Below are 18,275 nucleotides of genomic sequence, written 5' to 3' on the forward strand. Positions count from 1 at the left end.
GCGCACGCATGTGTGTGTGCTCCCCGTGTTGGTGTGGGTTCACTCTAGGTGCTCAAGTTTCTCCCACTTTCCAAAAAACATACCGATGATTGGACCGTAAACATTCACATGGAGAAGTCAATAAAACTAATTGTGATCATTACCTAAAGATTTTGATTTGTTTTTTAAAAAGGTGCAATATGTAGGCTAACTTTTCTGTATTTTATATGTATAAAACGACTAGACCTAAATTTAGTTGTGTACTTACATTATCCAAAATGTTCACAACAATGTTCAAACCCAGAGAAATCTGTCATTTTATTCAAGGGAACGGTTGGTTACAAATGGTTGCCTGTCAATATTCATCTCCCCTTTATGTAGCGTCAGTGTTGTGGTTGTCTGCCAGAAGCTTCCATAAATTTACTTTTTATCCAGTTTTAAGCCTTTTTGTTTCTAGTACTTTTCCTATTTTTTTTGTTATTGACCGTTGCATTGCGCTCGATGGTGTTTTAAGCCCCCCAACGTCTCCTTCCAGGCTGTGACCGCTGACTTCAAGGCACCTAACCATAACCAAACCTAATCCTAGTGCCTTCCAGGCATCGCTGTCGTTGGGGGCTTAAAACACCGATACACTTTTGCTGCTTTATTGCCTCTTAATAGGTTTATTGTAAGCACCAAACATGAAGGCAAATTCCTTGTATATGTGAAAACCTATATGGAAATTAAAAGGTTTCGGATTCTGAATTGAGAAAATGGATCTGCAGATTAATCAATAATAAATAATATTTGTTAGTTGCAGCTCTATTCTTTATTGTTTCATATTGCCCGTTTCAGGTTATAATTCTAGAACTGCTATGTATATATTTCCGTTTTATGTGTAGGTTTTTCCTGGGGGGGGGGAAGCCACTTTCATTCAACAGCTCCATCCTGTGGTGAAAAGCAGACGCTACACAATGTCATGGAGAAGCTGGGTTTCACTGACTGACCCAAACCATTTAAAAACTCACTCTCTGATCTTTTAAACATCCTTTTTTAAATGAACAATAAATATTAAAATCAAGGAAATTGACTGTACCAGTCTAACTGAACAAGCAAGAAGACACAAACTGATAAAGAAAGGAACAATTTATAGCATATTTTATTTGAGTGAACATTTAATTTACATAAAGCTGAACCCAGTCTGTCAAATAAAAAAATCTTCCCCACTTAAAACTTCCATCGTAGAAATTCATCAAGTGAACAAGCGTAAAGGTTATAGACGGCAACAAAGTGCCAACAAGTCGAAGTTCAGAGGACATTTGCAAAATGTCAGACAACCACACAGATGCAGGTTTGTCAGTTCATATGCATTTTAAAATCAAAATGACGAAACATTTTCACTCAAGCCTCTGGAACATCTTGACAGAAGTGGGACGTGAATTACTCTCCTTTAAAAACCTCCACGAGGTTTGTTTAGTAGAGAATTCACTACTATGAATCACTTTATAAAGTTGTGAACTAAATGTCCAGAGAAAACTATTTCCGAAGCAGGTTTTTAGAATGTGATCAGGAGGAATGATGCTGACTGGTCGAGAGCCAATAATCAATACTAAATTAATGGCCAACATCTTCTTAATTTGATCAGTGTTAACAGTGCTTTTGTTTCGTGCAACATGAGACAGGGAAACGGTGCTCTAGATAGGAAAGAAAAAAAAAGAAAAAGTAAAAACACGATTCAGTCAAGAAGCAGAGACACATGTCTGAAGGGAAAGTGGAACAAATGTTATACTACTTCTGAGGTAAAACAACAGAAAAGCACCAAATAATCAACAACCAACTGACCTTTATTTCAAATTGTATCCTTTTACTTGTATTTACTTTATTAAAATCTGATTACATGGCACATTTTGCAGAGGCTTTCCTGTGTAGTCAGGGGAGAACAATCACAAGCTCTCTTTCATAAAGATAAAGTGCTATACAATCATTATCCGTTTAAGGAGCAAAAGTTCCTCTTTTAATACAAAAACATGTTTTTATTAAAACAAGCTTTCATATCAACTATGTTCTGATTGGACGAGAGCAGTTTTGTGGATAGAATTCCTTTTTGTTTTTGGAGCGTGAGGATAACACACAGTCAGAGTTGCAACTAATCGTGCATAGTTAGCACTAGAAAGTAAACTAGCAGTCAGAAATAGATTGTATAGCCCATTTCTCTTTTACCATGCAAATGAAATCTTGAATCTTGGTCGACTCAGAGCACTGGGTAACAGTTTAAATCAAAACACAAAAACGTTAACAATAAATATAAAAACAGGCCAGTGTAAGGACTAAATACTTTGTGCAAAAACTCAAGCAGGAATGGGCAGCAGCACACGCTGAACTGTTCTCAGGTTCACTCGACAAGAGTCAAATAAATAGATAAATCATTTAAAAAGGTCAAATCAGATCAACTTGGGCGCCCGGATAGCTCAGTTGGTAGAGCGGGCGCTCACATATAGAGGTTTACTCCTCGACTCAGCGGGCCAGGCCCTTTGCTGCATGTCATTCCCCCTCTCTCTCCCCCCTTTCATGTCTTCAGCGGTCCTGTCAAAAATAAAGGCCGAAAATGCCCCCCCAGAAAACATAGATCAATATAAAAAGCAAAGCTTATTTAAAACAATGAGAGAATAGATAAACCTCTGCAAAACGCTTAAACATTAAATTCCCAAATACATTTATGGTTCTAAAATAATTGTTGCCAAAAGGACAAAATTTTACAACACAAACACGATCACGAGAATGAACTACAGGACGATCAGAGGCAAACCGAAACGGAAATCCTGCTGGACGTGTTAAAAGTTCATGTTAACACTGAACACAAAGCTAACACACTGCTAGGATGATAGGACAGTTTATAAGAAGGTAAAATGTTTTATAAATTAACAGTGGTTGATGCTGTGATACTTTGCTGTACTCGAGTACTATACCTAACTGTAAGGGCTGGGTGTCATTTAAAAAAAAAATGATACCAGTACAAGTACCCCTAAAGTGATACCGATACCAATACTTCATTTGATACCATTTTTACACCACACCACAAACCGTATGGGTTGTAGCTGCTGCGGTAGACGGCCAATCACACGTCGCATTCACAGACCGTTAATATTAATGGACAAAGCCTCCGGTTCAGCGAAGTGCTGCAAATGCGAAGTGCCTTATACCGGCATTCTATCGGAATTCCAGCAGGGGGCGACACGTGCGGTTGCAAAAGGAGGTCGGTTTCTGTAGAAGTCTATGAGAAAGTGACCCACTTCTCACTTGATTTATTACCTCAGTAAACATTTTCAAAATAGTCACATCCGCAACCAAGATGGCTGCGCCCGTAACGGCAAACTCTGCGATTCATAGCAGATCTCCACAAACTGACGGGTGACGTCACACATGCTCGGTCCATTAATATTTACAGTCAATGGCTGCATTAAATTGAAGAACGCTTGCAGTGATTGGTGCTATGAGCAAAACCACACAAATAGTAGTTTTTTTTTTTAAATTTAGATCTGGGCACAAAAAGGATCGAATGCATTCATTGTGATTTTCTTGAAAATTTAGTTAACAAATGTTGAACTTTTTTTGTTGCAAACTGTATCTCTTTGTCTTTTGTCATGGCTCGTGACAGCATCGTTTGACTGGAGAAGTTTCCGTACTACTCCAACTGGGTTATTTCAGTCGATACCGATACGCAGCCCTAATAACTAATAACCGTTTAATAAATACTAATAACGGTTTCAAACAGACTGTTTGAATGGCTCAGGAAAGCACGACTGCTGAGGTTGCACCCCAAAACATCTCCTCACAAATGCACTGAAATGTATTGAACCGGTTTTATTTAAATTTTACCTTCAATATTGACAACCTTAAGCACAATCTTTGGACAGTAACTAAAATAAAACCCCACACAATCAAAATGTTAATGAGGCATCAGTGTAGGCAGAGGAGACAACATTAGCCTCTTTCCGACCAAGTAGTTACAGGAACGTAGTTATAGGAACGGTCCACTTCTAAACAGTTCTACTAACTACTCTCCCCCAAAACCGGTTTTTCCATTTGCATTCGCACTGGCCAAGTGGCCATAGGAACTGGTAGGAGGGGTAGGGGAGTGATGCAAGCACGGCAACGGTCTTTATAGCGTCGTCACTAGACTTTAGTGTAGCGCCACATACAACAAACCAGCATGGAGGAGGCCATCGGAATATTCCTGTTGTGCCTTGCCGGGAACCTCATAACGGAGTTCGAACGGTGGCGTTTAAAGACTAGGTGGGAGTACTTAACAGAGAAACACAGAAGACGAAGGCTCCAGCGTAAAATGATCCTAATTAATGATGGAAGAAGATAGAAAAGCAGAGTGCAACAGGCAAACGAAACTACGGGTAAGTTTAACTAGCATTAACAATTAGCTGGTTGAATGTGTGATGTTTGTCTTATGAGTTAGCATTCGTAGGCGAATTGCAACAGACAGTGAAGAATATGTACGGTTTGTGTTTCAGACGTTGCTAGGTCACTAAGGGTTCCTATGCGGAAAAGGGAAAAGGCAAAAAGACCCTGCCCTGAAGTAGGAGCTGAAAGAGTTACAGGAACTGCAGTCAGAGGAATTTAATAATCCCCAAATTGGTTCAGTCTGAACACAAGAAAAACCGGGTTATAGGAACGTTATGTTCTAGGAACTGCAAAAAATTAGCCTGACAAGCCAGACCCACATCAAGATGTTGGTTCTGGGAACTCCCCATTGGCAGGGCTCAATCCGAGGGGCGGGATAAACGGTTGTCTTTCAAATTCCCTCTGCGTGTAATAGCATAGCGCTACAACCAGGCAGAGCAACGAAGAAGGTAGAGAAGCTAGTTGATAGATTAAACTTTGGCCGTATCCGGTTGGCAAAATTCTGAACACATCTTCCTTTTTTAAGAATGATTTCTGTGCCGCTTTTTGTTCTTTTTTCAAAGAAAAGCTTAACTCCAAGTCTTCCAGAAGACCGCTGTTCCCAACAGCAGCAGCAGCAGCCATAAGCCCGCCCACCGGCTCTATACATGATGTGATTGGCCTGACCAGAGTTTGGTTTTTCCAGCTCGCAAGCCAACGCAGAGTGCCTAGACCCCCTGGCTGCAAATTAAATTTACTGCCGCTAGGGTGCCTCTAGATTTCTAGGCTAGCAAAAAATCCCTCCGGTCGCAAAGCGGCTATTATGAACAAGGGATCAACGTAAAGTGTGAGCCTGTAACAGTACAACTCTTCCAGGACTCCAGGATTGTATTAAAATAACTTCACAGAAAGTTCCCCAGAAAGACAGAAATACCGTGGGAACTCCCGACATAATAGACACAAACACACTCTTCAGCACAAAAGTTTGAGTTGTGTCCCAACTGCACTCTAATTCATCACACAATAAAGCCAACTGGAGTAGCTACTTATGGCCGAATAAAATCTCAGATGTTGTTGCAAACAGCTCAAACCATTGTTGTTGCCTACAGTAGTACATGTAGAAGTGCCAACGCTATAAATTATTATATATTTTCAATGTGTGTCAGTTATAGAATCCAGCATGCTTGTGCCATTGCAACAGAAGAACAATGACTCATCTCAGTCTTAGGATCATTTTCGGACACCCATCTGATGACAAGCTACGAAGCTACAGAAAATTGCTGCCAGAATGAGCAACTGACTGAATGATACTGACCACCAGATTAACCAAACGTTGACAAATACCTACAGCCTTGTAAACTGATACAGTTTACAAGGCTGTAGGTAGTTTGTAGCATGTTTTAGGATTACTGTTACAATATTCCCATAAATAATTAAAAATACACGTTCTTATTACCTCTGCCAAGGAAGTCGTTTTCATTTCGGTTTGGTCTGGTCTGTCAGTTAGCAGGATTTTGGAGAATCTACTGGCCCGGTTTTCATGAAACTTTGTTGGAAGGGTGACACATGGACCAGAGAAGAACCATTTTTGGAGCAGAGCTGCACCACGGGGCGGATACACAAATTCATTTTCACTTTCGTTAACATTGTGAGATAAGGCATTTGTGCAGCATTCAGCTGGCTTCGGAATTATTGGAAAAATTTGTTCCTAATCAAATTTCATGGCTAATTGGATACTGGAAACAGCTATCAACTCATTGTTTAAATGAGAGTTATAGTAGCGAAATCAGCAAAAACTATATTTAGTTGATGAACTAAACCGATGTTGCGGATAAACAATAAAAATCAAATATAAATGAATGTAAATTTATTTTGTATGGACCCAAAAGAAGGAGACAGCATGCATTTCTGTCAACTCTCGTGACCTTGAACCACAGAATCTCAGACTTGCCATTCCAGGAAATTGCGCTGTGCTTCACATCAGACACTGAAGTAGCACGAAGATTAAACATTAAGGCCAATTTTCAACCATGTATTTTGTATGTATATGTAGCTACATACTTCTGAGAGACATTATACCTAGCCCTAACAAAACCAACTAAAACTAAACCTTTATGAAAAACTGAAACTAAACTGAAATACTGAAAAAATAACTAAAACTAAACTATAATGAAATTGAAATATCAAAACTTGAAAATTAAAAACTATTATAACCTTGGTTTAAACGCTCTGAGCAATAAAGTACAACATATCTGCTTTGTAGGGTCCATGTTGTTTTCACATTCTCGGGGAAATGGGACCATCCCTGGAGCACGTGAATGCACCATTGGCCTTGGCGGAGGTCTGCGCTCTCCGAGTGCCAGTCTAGTTAAAAATGCATTTGGTTGGTTATATTTGGGTGGAGTTTAGAGAATGTGATTTACAAAATTCAAACATGTAATCAATACAGAATATAGAAACTTTCCAGCATAGACTTTCTCCTGGAAACCAAATGAGAGTCGCTGCACACAAAATCTCTTTAAAAATGATCTGCTAATTAATTTAACCCAGCTTGGGAGAAACACATTTTGGCACAAAGGCCCCCTTTTGCATTTTCTATCCACACCAGCTGCCCCTTTTCTTTTAATGCCAGAACTTGACCTCAAACGGAACACACAACAGTAAGAATCATGCAACAAGGCATTTTATAAACACCTGGACATAAAAAAGATACATCCACCTCTTATGTGTGAATGAGTCTTTTCAGCAAGTGACATTATGTACAGGACCGTTTTTTTTGTGGGTTAATAATGAAATTAGCTCCCAATACTGCAGCAGACTGTAGATGAACGATGTGAAAAAATAAAATGTCTTCAGCAAAAATAAAAAATAAACAACACATTCATAGCAGTAACTGATGTGGATTGCTTATTTCCTTTAAAACGAGGACAAGAAAACAAACAAACTTCTTTTGGTTGTGAATGAATAAGAGCAAAAGTGTCTCCCTTTTGTCATTAAAGGCTTTGGTTCAAGTTTCTGATGTCATCAAGTAAAACTGCAGTGGCTCTTTAAGATCACAGATGTTCAGAGTACAGGACATTGCTTTAGTTTACCTATGAAATAATAAAAGAAAAATATGTGTTATTTTCTGGCAACTGACCGATTGAATTGAAAAACTGTAATTCTTAACACCAAAATATCAGTTTGAAGAAACCATAGATGCAAATACTCCTACAATCCCACTTCAAAAAATCCAAACTATCCCTTTAATATACCAAAGATCACATGATATCGCCGAGTATCATTATCCATTTACAGAGATCAACCATTGATCACCTGGAGTCAGGGTACAAAATTAGCACCATCCACCAGCCAAATGCTGGTAAAATATGCAAGCGGCTGGTAGATTTGCTTTACTTATCAGTCAAATAAACAATGGTACTCTATTAAGAGGCTAGTAAAATTTAAACATTCACTAACCATTTGGCCGGTGGACAAAAAAAAACGTAATTTTGCACCCTGCCTTGAGTGCTGTTGAGCATTATTTTCTCCTTTCGGTCAGTGTCTTAATTCCCTCTCAGAACAGTAACTACCAGTAACAGTCAGTCAATCTATTTGTACCACTCTTCCATGCAAGTTCTCACATTAGCAGTTAAATTGACTTATTTTCCGAGCACATTTCATGCAGCGCCCACGCATTCTAAGTATAGGGTTCCTAAACGTCATTCATTTTAGAACTTCATTATTTTCTCCTTTTTTTAAATTCCACAAACTGTGTACATAGCCATGCAAGACTGAACTGACATTCTGCAATTCCTAGGCTTTTTTATAAATTCTTTTTTCCAGATCTATATAGGAATCCTGAGCAAACAAACAATCACAAGTGTCATCTCGGTTTGTCTTTTGAGAAACTCACACAACCCACAAACTCTGTCTTTTCAATCAGCTCAAGGAAATAAACGTAGTCTTCCAAACTTGCAGTCTTCTGCTACAACCAAACATGAAGCTGCCTGGGGAGTGTCGCAGGTGGTTGAGGTGAGAGCAATCACCAAAGAAGCAGTCCTTAAAACAGTACTAAAAACGAACCAGTGACAATAAATAAAACACATTGCAAAAAAAGAAAAATCAACACGATTTGGATGAGTATGGGCAGATGACGAATAATAATGTATTGTATTGTGTAAATATACCGGTGCCAAAACTCCAGGTGCTGCCGTGCTCACACCCCACTTATGTCTGGCACAATCAAACAGACCAGTGAAGTCCCACTTCCTGCTCCTGTTAAAACGGGAGCTTCTTCAGCTGCTCAAAGGTGATGAAGAACTGAGAGGTGTGTTAAGGAAAGCTTCATGATTCAGATCACAACAGTATACGGGCTGAATCTGCTCAGCAGACTCATGCAGCTCTGAAATATGAGCAACCTCGCCTCATGCCAGACCTTTCCTGGGTCAACCTTGACCTACAGGACTTTGTATAGTTGTGTGCACACGGTTTTGCAATATAATAATTTGAATGGATATTTTGGAGCATTTAACTTCATTTTCAAATTCAAAGCAGTTTATCATATTCTCAAATAAAAGCCATAATTACAATAGTGGCAACAAAAACATTGATGGGGTAAATTACCTGTACTGTAATGGTTCACGGTGTAAATTCAGCATAATGTACATTTTAAGTCTCACTCACTAATTATTTCCAATCGCTTACACTCAGTTTTTTTCATTTGCTGTTAAGCTACCATCAATAAAACTCATTACTTTCGGCAGATTTTTCACGATTATAGCCTACTAGGAACAGGGATGGTAATTGATAGGATTTTATTGATACCAATGCCATTTATAAAGTTTAGAACTTTAGTGTTTCCCCTTTCTTACCAGGCTGTGTAACAGCCTGAAGCTAAAGACACAGCGTAGCCTAGCTGCACTTTTCGAGACACCATGGCCACTCCCAGATTCGGAGATGTCATAGAAACAACACAGACAGGACTTCTTCGTCAAGTCTTTACTCATTCAATTGCATCTCGTATTTCTCATGTTGCACCTCGATAAACTCGATTGACACGTGAAATAATTTATTGTTATAGTATCGTTTTAGCACCAATATTGGGAGTATTTACGTTTATATTCCCCAACTCATAGATAGAAAAAAATAATCCATTTTAAAGTATAAACAGTCTGGTATACAGTATATCTGGAAACAATTTATTTCTTTTGATAGAATTCCACTATTTTCCCAAGAATTTAATAATTATTAGAAATCTGATTGTCCCTGTTTTTCACCCACCTGAAGGAATTCTGTAGGTTTTAAAAAGGATACAATGATGTTCCAAGGACCCAGCCGCAGCCAGTTAGGCCAGAATCCCTTATAGAGAGCGAAGAAGCCCTCGTTCTTCCACGTCTGCATCAGTCCGTCGAGTGTTCCTTTATACATGGGGGCTCCCGACAAAACTCGCTGGTTCATCATACGGGTCCGGACAACGTCCACAGGGTTGGAGGCCAGCGCCCCCGCCAAGCCACACGTGAAACTTGAACTGTACACCCAACCAGACATGGAACAAAGTTAATGGACCAGTCCAAAGTTTCATTCAAATTTCGAGTGTCTACCCATTTAAGAAAACAAACTGATAAACAACAAGCAGTTAAAAGGTCATCGTGCACTGCAGCCACTGGCTTCCAGTGCAGTTTTCATCACTGCTAAAATACTACTTAAAGACATGTATGGCCATAAAGGAGGACCACACTTGACCTAAAAAGAGAATAAATAAACTTACATAAAATGTGTCAAAATAGTGTCTCCCATGACGCCAGAGCGAAGGAGATGCTTCTTCGTTATGTCATAGACAGGAAGTTCCACTCCGACGACAATGGCTGCTCGCTGCGCTGTTGGGATGACACCCTAAAGAGGAGGAGGAGGTCGAAGAAAATAAGCCTGATTTTAACAGTACCATTTAGTGACTGACAGAGCTGACTCGATATATACAACAATCTCATATTACTGGATAACAAGATACATGTAAATACGATTATTTTGGCGCTGTTAAAAGGTGATTTGATCATTAAAGATGGCTGTAGTAAGCTGCTGTTTAATGAATAAAAAACTAATGACAATTTATCCACTTATGGCTCAGTTTCAGCATACGCTTAAATTTAAGTCTCACAAACACTCCCAAGTTTAAATGTTGTATTATGACTATTTGAGCCATGAGGTCCAATAAAAAAATAATATCTCAAAGAACGAATGGGGCGCCATCTTGGAAAACCATATCCACTACATAGTAATCCAGCACTCACTCTCCACAGCCCTCTGGTGCCCTCTGTCTGGTAGATGTTGATGAAGTTGGACATCATGCTGCCTTGGAGCAGACTGCCTTGCGCTTGCATTCTGATCTAAACAAAAACAGACAGAAAATAAATAAATGGTCAAACATTTTTAGCTTCTAATTTACAACCTGGCACTTGGTGTCTGAACTCAGGATAAAGGATTAATTTTACTGTAGTTCAATTTCAAAATGTAAATATATTTAAAACACTCTTTACATTTGAGTAGGTGTAATCAGCATGTTGTTGATCAAGGACTTAAAACAATTTGATTACCAAGATAATCATCGATTAACTATCTGTTAATGCATTGATCATTTATGCAGAACTTTGCCGAGTGTCTCACAATTTTTAACGAACAATTGACAAGTTTAAAAGGGACAGTTAACCCCCCAAAAAAATAAAAATAAATCAAGAATACATATTCCTCTTAACTGTAGTGATATTTATCAGTCTAGATTCTTTTGGTGGGAGTTGCCCAGTGTTGGAGATATCGGCTGTAGATGTCCGCCTCCTTTTAAATATAATGGAACTAGATGGCATTCGGCTTGTGAGAACACTTCCGTGATACGATTGGCGCGTGTTGCTGGTCGAAAGAAAACAGCTTCGCCATGAAACTGCTAACAACTAAGTCTGTGGATGATCTAGAGTAACCAACTAGACAATAAATGACATTTGGATCATGAGAAACTGAACCAGATACCCAGGAAAATAAAAAATTTTTTGGTTGATTTGCAGCACTTTCTTTAATGAACTGTACAGTATCTGTGATCAAGTCCTTTAAGAATTAGGAATCGATGGCTGGTCTTGATATTGATTAATATATTTGGTGAACAGATATTTTAATCAAATCACCTTGAGGACATCAGTGGGGTTGGCTAGAGAAGAGGACAGGACTCCAGAGACGACACCACAGAAGACGTTGATGACCATGGTCTCGTCTGGCAGGAAAGAGACATGATATTAACACACTCAGACAAAAGCACTTAAACACAATGCCATTAAGATTAGTCTATAATTTATTATTTACAGATGTTACAGGGATGATATGTGAGAGAGAGCATCCGAATAGAGACAGTAAAAGGTGGTGCCAGATAAAAAAGGAACCAGTCAATGGGAAAAGAGAAATGACAAATAAGAAAAGCAGACAGAAGGGTAATAAAGGAAAGGACAGAGCCTGTGGTGACAAACTTCCTGTCAGTCTCAGAAACATGCTGGCGGCGGCCAATCGCTGATAAATGTAGCACAAACCCATCTGGCTGATAACTGAAGTGGCTCTCTGTGAATTTCAGAGCTCCCAACAACAAAAAACTGATCCACTTTGACTTCGGTGCATGCTGTAAATTATAAGTGCAAGATTTACTGCACAGCAACTAACAAATCTTTAAACAGTGCTAATTACATAGCTATTATTCATGGAAACAAAACACCACATGGTAATGATCTAAAATTAACTGCTCTAATTTACAGCTGCAATTTACCATTATTTAGGCCTACAGATTATTCTGTAGATTATTTTCTCGATTAATCAATCTTTTTGTCATTGTGTTGTGTACTAGGTGGCATCTTCAAATGTCTTGTTTTGTCAAACCACAACATTATTCTATATACATTATTCATAACCTTACTGATTAGCTTACTGAGGTAAACCTACGTCACTGCTTTTTGCGTAGGCTGAGTAGAACCGGAAAACAATGCAGATGGAGTTGGCCATACTAATTACTATTACGTTTTCCTACACTGCATTGGTTTTTATACACCAAATTGTCGGTTTTCTTTTAAAACCTGATGATTTAATGACTTTTCTGTTTAATTGTGCTGCTTTTATTAAGCACTTTGTATGTTGGATTTCAAAAAGTGCTTTATAAATAAAAGATTATTATTTCCATTAAAATTAAATATATATAATTTTGTACTCCTTATGAGATTGATATCACATAGGAGGGAAAGAGCACATCAGAGCACTTACAGTCTGTCTCCACTCTTCCCTCTCCATCCCTTCCTTCCTGGAAGCTCTTTGTCTCTTATTTAGCTTGCAAATTAGTGCCGGCAGGTTAATACATTCAGTCTGCTTCCAGCCAGGTCAACACAGCTTATTACGACGCATCCAACCTTTTTCTGGTGGATGTAGGGTGTACAGTCATACGTTCAAAAGACACATACTGTACAGTACTACTGATGCACAAAAATGTGTTAGGGATAAATGTCACTGCACCAATATCACCAGGGTAAATTGCTGTGCAGTTCATGTCTTTGTGCACTGATCCGACATTATTTGCATACTGTATGTGACTATGCTCTGTGGTTCCCAGGGGGCAAACAAAAGAGGAGTGAAGGCCTGCAAAGAGTTTGTACTCTTTAAGGCACCAAAGATGTTTTGAGTCCAAACAGAAGGAGGAAGAATGAGTCTCAGGGTGAGATATAAGCAGAATGCAATATAAGTAGGGTCAGAAATAAACCTTTTTGGCTCACTTGCTAGGAGACTTGTAAAGTTGATAAAAAAAAAAAAAGACAAAAGATTTGTTGAATGCCAAAAGAATGTAAGACTCATTTTAAAGTAATAGTTCAGACTTTTTGAAGTGGGGTTATATTGGGTACTCATCCATTGTCAGTGCATTACCTACAGAAGATGGCGGTCGGCATGCACCCAGTTTGGAGAAGCAGGCAGGAATACTGGCACTGAAGATGCAGACAGCAGCTAAATGTATTTAGCCACCTAAAAAAAGTGTACGCTATATTTAGAATATTTTCACAGTTTACCCTTTCCATCAAACTGCCTTGTTTAAGATAACTGAAGTCGTTATCTCTTGTCAAAGCCACCAGACCCCACTGACAAAAACAGTAACTTTACCTCGCAGAACACGGGAGTTGCTGGTCTAAAGCTGCTTCGATTGGTTAGTTTGTTAGTTCCTAACCGTTCTAAAACACCAAAGTCACACAATAACAAAAACTGTGGTAGACCAGAAACTCCCGCTCTTTTTTATGCTATTTTGTTTTTACTGTTTTTGTGGCTTTGACGAGAGGTTCAGTCATGAACCCAGTACCTGAACCCAAAGTCCTCAAACCCACAGCATAGAACAGCTTCAGTTCCCTCCGTGTACACAGGGCTGTCTGACAGCAAGGTAAAGGGGTGAAAATGTTCTAAATATAACGTAAACTTAAACTGATATTGAGATGCATTTATTCAGCAGCATCTTTTGAGTGTTAATGTAGGGTAAAGGTAGTGCAGTATTGAAACATGTTTTCTGCCACCTTCACTGCAACAGCAAAAAAGGTGCACTTATTCTGAACTTTCAGCACTGTACTTTTGGCTACTTGTTTAAGGACTGAAACATGTTCTACCAAATTCTTATTATACTTCACTCTGGATATCAGCATCAGTTAACCAGCTAAAATGTAAATTTAAGCAAATGATATAGGTGCTACTCCTGCCAAATTCTTTCCTATTGCTGATAAGCTAGCCTGCTCTCAGCAGTCAGCGGTTCAGGGTTGTTTCTTCTACTCTAACTGAGATGGCTGTAAATAGTTTTTCTCATTGTGTGGCTGGAGAGCTTACAATGGGTTTTCAGTTGGGTTAGGGTTGTCATCAATGCTTATAGACTTAACAGTTTGCAGGGGCCTGCATCAGCCTTCAACCAGTCAAAGCTACCATGAAAATAGGAATCTGAATACAGGGCGCTGCTTGCTGTCAGTACTTTTCAAACCACCATAGTTCATTGTTCAGCCTTCTGCTGAGCTTAACTGTGGTCAAAAATTCTTTCAAGTCTGTGAATTCAAAAGGCTAGTCTCATAGGCTGCAATTTTAAAGCCTTATGAAAGAGTTTATAAGAAAGGTTAGCAAAAAGGTAGAAGACAGGATATCAGAGATAGAAATGGTTAACACTCACCTTCTGGATGAGTAACAAACAGCCTCTTCAGAGAGTTGTAGGTTCCAATCTTGATTGTCCCATAAGAAGCTTGTCTCAACAGAGCAGGAGAAATCCTGAGAGGAGAGGTAAAACATGTTCCTTAACCTTTACCCTGGGGGTAAACTAAAGGCAGATGCAGAAGAAGAGAGAGTGCTTATCATGTGGCTTCGGATACAAATCAACAAAATGTCAGTCTTTTTAAAAGAGTTTGAAATCCAGTCTCACTGTCCATTACTCAAAAGCAGAGATGAATCTTAACAACTGTAGACACAAAATACTTGAATCAAACCCACATCGTTCAAAGTCAAAGAGAAGCTTCCTTCCTTCATAAATTGTTTTTTCCGGAGCTCTCCGGAGATAGGACAACTGCCTGATTAATCAATAATATTCAAGTAGAGCATCCTACGTGGCAACAGGGTCAACAACAACAACAACCCCCCCCCCCCCAATGAGATATAAGCTATTGTATAATACTGTATTGTATTATTCTATGCTATATTTTTGTGAATTTGTGTCTACTGTGCTCCAAACTAGCATGATCTTGGTTTGATCTTGAAAAAGCAGTTGTGGTGGCCAAATTTTGAGTAAACATAGAATGTCTGTTTGTTTGTTTGTAAGGAGCCTAAATAAGCATATTCCATACCCAGAATAGAGCGCTCGGATGCCCTCCTCCTTGCCGATCCTGAAGAGGGCGTGGAACATGCCCCTGTAGCGCACCTCCGTGTACTGGCACTGACCCTGGACCTGTAGCCGTGTCTTAGTCAGGTCAATGGGAAATGTCCCTGAGGGTTAAAAATGTAATAACAAGAAGAATAAAAATGATAAACAAAGAATAACTTAATAAAGAAAATCAAAGTAGTGTAGAGCTGACAATGATTAGGTAAAGAGAATATTTTGTACCAAATATTAATACACTGTCAAATTCATGCTGCTGGGTTGCCTCAGTTTTCACCTCTTGTGTATTATCATTAATGAATTCTATTCAGTCAACAGAAATGGCAACATTTATAACATAATAGAAGGCAAAATCCATATATACAAAAATAACTAGTACAACTTTTAATGTTTGGCTCAGGTCCTTGATTAGCAAAAAGAGTTGCAGCTTTGGGAATGGGTTAAATAGTTTTCATCATTCTGCAGACCTTAACTGAAAAACTGATCCTAGCTCTGTGACTAAGTTGTCATGGTAACACCTGATTGTTACAAACTGGGGCCTGTTTATATGAAACAAGCTGTCAATTGTGTGTTGTGCCAATTATAAAATAAGCAGTGTGGATGTGTACCAACAACCTGACTGAATTCTAACTTGCTGAATTGTGTACATCTGCAATTGGAGGACAACCACGGTTGTAAATCAGCACCAGCCAAATATACAAGTGGCTGCTAGATTTGCTTCACTCACCACCGGCCAAAGGCTTCTGGAATCCACCAGTCACAGGGGCAAGTGGACAAAAAAGTTAATTTCCAACCCTGAGGACAATGCATTGTGCACCAAAGAGCTTTGATATGTATTCAGCTGGATGCATGTTCCCTGTTGGTAGCCAAAGCTACGATCACTTAGCAGATGCTGATGCAGAATTTTCCTATGGCTGCAATAGAATTACATTTAAAAGACTATTTGCATAGAACATGTACAGCCATGGCATTACAGGTATACATCCAATAGTATACATGACGGTTAGGGTTTGCATGTTGTTGTGGTGCATCACGTCGCCTACCGAATTCTGCGACAATCGAGGCCATCCCTCCGTAGATGAACGGCTTCCAGTTCAAGTTGACCATCTCCGCGGAGGCGGCTGCTTCCACCTGCTGCAGCCCCGCTAAAAACAACAATAGGCCGCCCAGACAGAGGTCAACGCAGTGCTGCGACCTCAGACAACACAACATAGCGAAAAACATTGAGATCGAATGATGCTACAGATCAACGAGGCTCCTCAGCATCTGCATCCCAGCGTACTGCGCCGGAAAGAGACGCCCGCTGTGCCGAACACCGCGGGGAGAGCCATCATATTTGTTGACGGGTTGCAATTGGCCGTGAGATCGGTCAATCAAATGTTTAAGCGATTCAATTGGCTGGGCGCCGGGGAGCAAACCATGGATACAGCAACAGTGTCACGATAATTAAATAAAGTTATTTATTATCGTAACGTTTTACACAGGACCTAATACGCTACTTTATAAACAAATGATACGATACATTATTTTAGCAATTAGCTAAGTAAAATTTGAAAAACTTACAATCGTTAATTTATTACAGATGGCCGTGCAAACGGTTTCTGACGGTTAACGTTAGCTCGAAGCAGATAGCTCCTGCTAGGCTAAAGGCTAGTCAGCTAACACTTGTGGAAGTTATCGCTACTAGCCAGCTAGTTAGCGAGTTTAACGTTACCAGTTAGCAACGAATAACGTTAACCTTTACATTCAGCCGAAATGTCACGTACCTGTTATGTCGATAAAATCCGCGACCTGCTATTTGACTCAGTTTTCCATGACTTAACGCGTGGCTTAACTTAAGTAGAATGCAAGCAGAAAACTTCTTGTCTGCGGTTATCTTCTCATTTCAACTAATGTCAAATACTGCAGAAATGAGTTTCTTTTTCTTCGTCTTCTTCTTCTTCTTTGAGGTTTAACGGCAGCTGACATCCTTTGTATTGCATTACTGCCATCTTCTGGAGTTAGTTAACTCCTACAGTCCCAAGTAACACTCACTGTTACATTTTCCCCATCAGTCCTGACCAAACATCTTCTGCCTTGTCTAGTTCCACCAGTTCCACCATACTCCAGTATGTTCTTGTTCTCCCGTTAGCAATGGCGGTTCTAAAGAGAGAGGCAGTGCACAGGCCCCCTCTGCCCCCCTCTGGCCCCAACTAGACTGTCTTTCACAGGCTGTAGCTGGCTCTGTTTAAAAGCTATAGTGGAGATATTAATTAGTGTGAATTGAAACTAGACGAATTAAAGGTGTCACATCATGCATTTTCAGGTTCATACTTGTATTTTGGGTTGCTACTAGAACTGTTTACATGCTTAAATGTTCAAAAAACGTTTTTTTTCTCATACTGTTTGTCTAAATATATCAGTATGACTGTATTGACCTCTGTCTGAAACACTCTGTTTTATTGCCTTTCTAAACGCCTAGTCTGCTCTGATTGGTCAGTGTTTCCAAATATGGTTTCTGTCATTTTATGTAGGCTAATTCTTTTCACGCTGATGCTTGTTCTAATGTTAATTTTTCTGTTAAGTTTGGTTTGTATTAGTTATTTGATTCTATAAAAACCGGGTAAAAAACTAAAGATTGACAGCTTTGATAGACTCGCAATTGGTGGGTCGTGTTGTCCATCTTTATACAGTCCATGGGTCTTCCACTACTGTGCTCGCGGAGTCTCTGCACTATCTTTTGCAGCCGGGGAATGACTGTAAGGGCACTCTAGTGGCACTTTCTACCTATACAGTATATTGTATAGTTGTGACATCACAACTGTTCTGTACGGAAGTCTTGACGGCTCTTAAAAGCACAGTTTCTGACTTCAGGCTGCGTGCATTTCTCCGTGGATTGAGCGTTTTGATACTTTCACAGTATTCATATAGCACCTCAACATGCTTTCATCAAAAAGGACACGTAAATCTAACTTTTTACAATATGGGATCTATTGCCATCCACACATCCACATGGTACCAACCATGCCATGCTAGCTTGTTGGGAACTAAGTTCCAAAGTTAGGCT

At 39.4% G+C, this 18,275-nt stretch overlaps 1 protein-coding gene across 3 annotated transcripts; it reads right to left on the minus strand.

Annotated features, from left to right (window-relative positions):
• Positions 1-2,502: 2,502 nt before the first annotated feature.
• On the minus strand, positions 2,503-17,383 carry slc25a14 (solute carrier family 25 member 14). Of its 3 annotated transcripts, none has more exons than XR_003694075.1 (10): positions 16,996-17,383; positions 16,273-16,374; positions 15,198-15,336; positions 14,534-14,628; positions 11,502-11,587; positions 10,620-10,715; positions 10,100-10,224; positions 9,646-9,859; positions 8,520-8,652; positions 2,503-2,541 (listed from the first exon to the last, which is right to left on the minus strand). XR_003694075.1 is itself a non-coding variant. In XM_028595209.1 (9 exons), exons 2-9 carry the CDS (start codon positions 16,334-16,336, stop codon positions 8,611-8,613), a joined length of 861 nt encoding a protein of 286 aa, XP_028451010.1. In that variant the 5' UTR covers positions 16,337-16,374; positions 16,996-17,383; the 3' UTR covers positions 7,018-8,610. The 3 variants fall into 3 exon arrangements, 1 of the variants encoding a protein (XP_028451010.1); XR_003694074.1 differs by lacking the exon at positions 2,503-2,541 and adding an exon at positions 7,018-7,442; XM_028595209.1 differs by lacking the exon at positions 2,503-2,541 and having other exon boundaries at positions 7,018-8,652.
• Positions 17,384-18,275: the final 892 nt, after the last annotated feature.

This window comes from Perca flavescens, chromosome 13, assembly GCF_004354835.1.
Source record: "Perca flavescens isolate YP-PL-M2 chromosome 13, PFLA_1.0, whole genome shotgun sequence".
Taxonomy (NCBI): domain Eukaryota; kingdom Metazoa; phylum Chordata; class Actinopteri; order Perciformes; family Percidae; genus Perca; species Perca flavescens.

What these genes read in the sequence shown, in the direction of transcription:
- slc25a14 (XM_028595209.1), bottom strand. Translation starts at nt 16,336, where the DNA reads ATGGTCAACTTGAACTGGAAGCCGTTCATCTACGGAGGGATGGCCTCG. An exon ending in CTCGATTGTCGCAGAATTCG is followed by an intron (nt 15,337 to 16,272) that starts GTAGGCGACGTG and finishes TTTAACCCTCAG; the next exon opens with GGACATTTCCCATTGACCTG. An exon ending in TGGGTCCTTGGAACATCATT is followed by an intron (nt 8,653 to 9,645) that starts GTATCCTTTTTA and finishes CACACCTCTCAG; the next exon opens with TTCTTCATCACCTTTGAGCA.